The following is a 1,374-nucleotide window of genomic DNA, read 5'->3' on the forward strand; positions in this document are numbered from 1 at the left end:
TTTTTGGGGGCTCCCCTGACCCCATTTCCCCCGCAGCGTGTCGAAGCAGCACGCCATCATGCCGGGGCAGTCCTACGGGCTGGAGGACGGCTCGTGCAGCTACAAGGACTTCAGCGGCTCGCGGAACAACCGCTTCTCCACGCCCGAGCAGGCGGCCAAGAACCGCATCCAGCACCCGTCCAACGTGCTGCACTTCTTCAACGCGCCCCTCGACGTCACCGAGGAGAACTTCTATGAGGTGGGGCCCGGCCTCATCCTCCTCTTCATCCTCTTTTTCAGCTCCTTTTTCTCCTCCTTTTCCTCTTCTCTTTATCCTTTCTCCTCCTCTTTCTCTTTGCCTGTCTCTGGTTTTCTTATTTTTCCTGTTTTCCTCCTCCTCTTCGCCTTCTCTTTATCCTTTCTCCTCCTCTTTGTCTGTCTCTGGTTTTCTTCTTTTTCCTGCTTTTCCTCCTCCTCTTCCTCCTCCTCTTTCTCTTTGCCTCTCTCTGTTTTGTTTTTTTTCTGTTCTCCTCCTTCTCTTTTTCATTTTCTTCTCCTTCTCTTCCTCCTTCTCCTCATCCTTATCTTCATCTGTGTTTTCTTCTTCCCCTTCCATTTCTTTCTCCTTTCCTCCTCCCATGTCATCCTTCTGCTCCTTCCTCTTTTCCTCCTTTTCTTCCTTCTCTTCCTCTTCGTTTCCTTTCTTTTTCTCCATCTGTTTTTCTTCTCTTCCTTTGCTCCTTCTCTTCCTCCTCCTCTTCCTCCTCCTCCTTTTCCCCCCCAATCCCCCTGACTCCCTTTTTGCCCCCCCCAGATCTGCGATGAGTTGGGGGTCAAACGTCCCTCCTCGGTCAAGGTCTTCTCAGGAAAGAGTAAGTTTTTTGGGGGGGGGTCTCCCCTTTCCTATGGGGTCTCCCCTTCCTTGGGGGATCTCCCGTTTCCTATGGGGTCTCCCCTTTCCCATGGGGTCTCCCCTTCCTTGGGGGCATCTCCCCTTTCCCATGGAGTCTCCCCTTTCCTGTGGGGTCTCCCCTTCCTTGGAGGATCTCCCCTTTCCCATGGGGTCTCCCCTTTCCCAGGGGTTCTCCCCTTTCTGTGGGGTCTCCCCTCCCCTGTGGGGTCTCCCCTTTCCTATGGGGTCTCCCCTTCCTTGGGGGATCTCCCCTTCCTTGGGGGATCTCCCCTTTCCCATGGGGTCTCCCCTTTCCTATGGGGTCTCCCCTTTCCCATGGAGTCCCCCCTTCCTTGGAGGATCTCCCCTTTCCCATGGGGTCTCCCCTTCCTTGGGGGCTCTCCCCTCCCCATGGGGGTGTCTCCCCTCCCCTCGGGGTTCCCCTCTGAGCAGGGTGTCCCCCCCGTGTTCCCCCCAGGCGAGCGCAGCTCCTCGGGGCTGCT

General features: G+C 56.2%; 1 protein-coding gene across 1 annotated transcript; it reads left to right on the top strand.

Annotated features, from left to right (window-relative positions):
• Positions 1 to 6: 6 nt before the first annotated feature.
• Positions 7 to 1,368, top strand: LOC113979742 (heterogeneous nuclear ribonucleoprotein L-like; the record flags this gene model as incomplete). The annotated part of the gene is made up of 3 exons (XM_027707040.1): positions 7 to 238; positions 794 to 851; positions 1,350 to 1,368. Coding segments are annotated over exons 1-3 (257 nt in total), but the record flags the coding sequence as incomplete, so codon positions are not given.
• Positions 1,369 to 1,374: the final 6 nt, after the last annotated feature.

Source organism: Neopelma chrysocephalum, unplaced genomic scaffold, assembly GCF_003984885.1.
Source record: "Neopelma chrysocephalum unplaced genomic scaffold, ASM398488v2 Primary Assembly neopelma1_88467, whole genome shotgun sequence".
Lineage (NCBI taxonomy): Eukaryota > Metazoa > Chordata > Aves > Passeriformes > Pipridae > Neopelma > Neopelma chrysocephalum.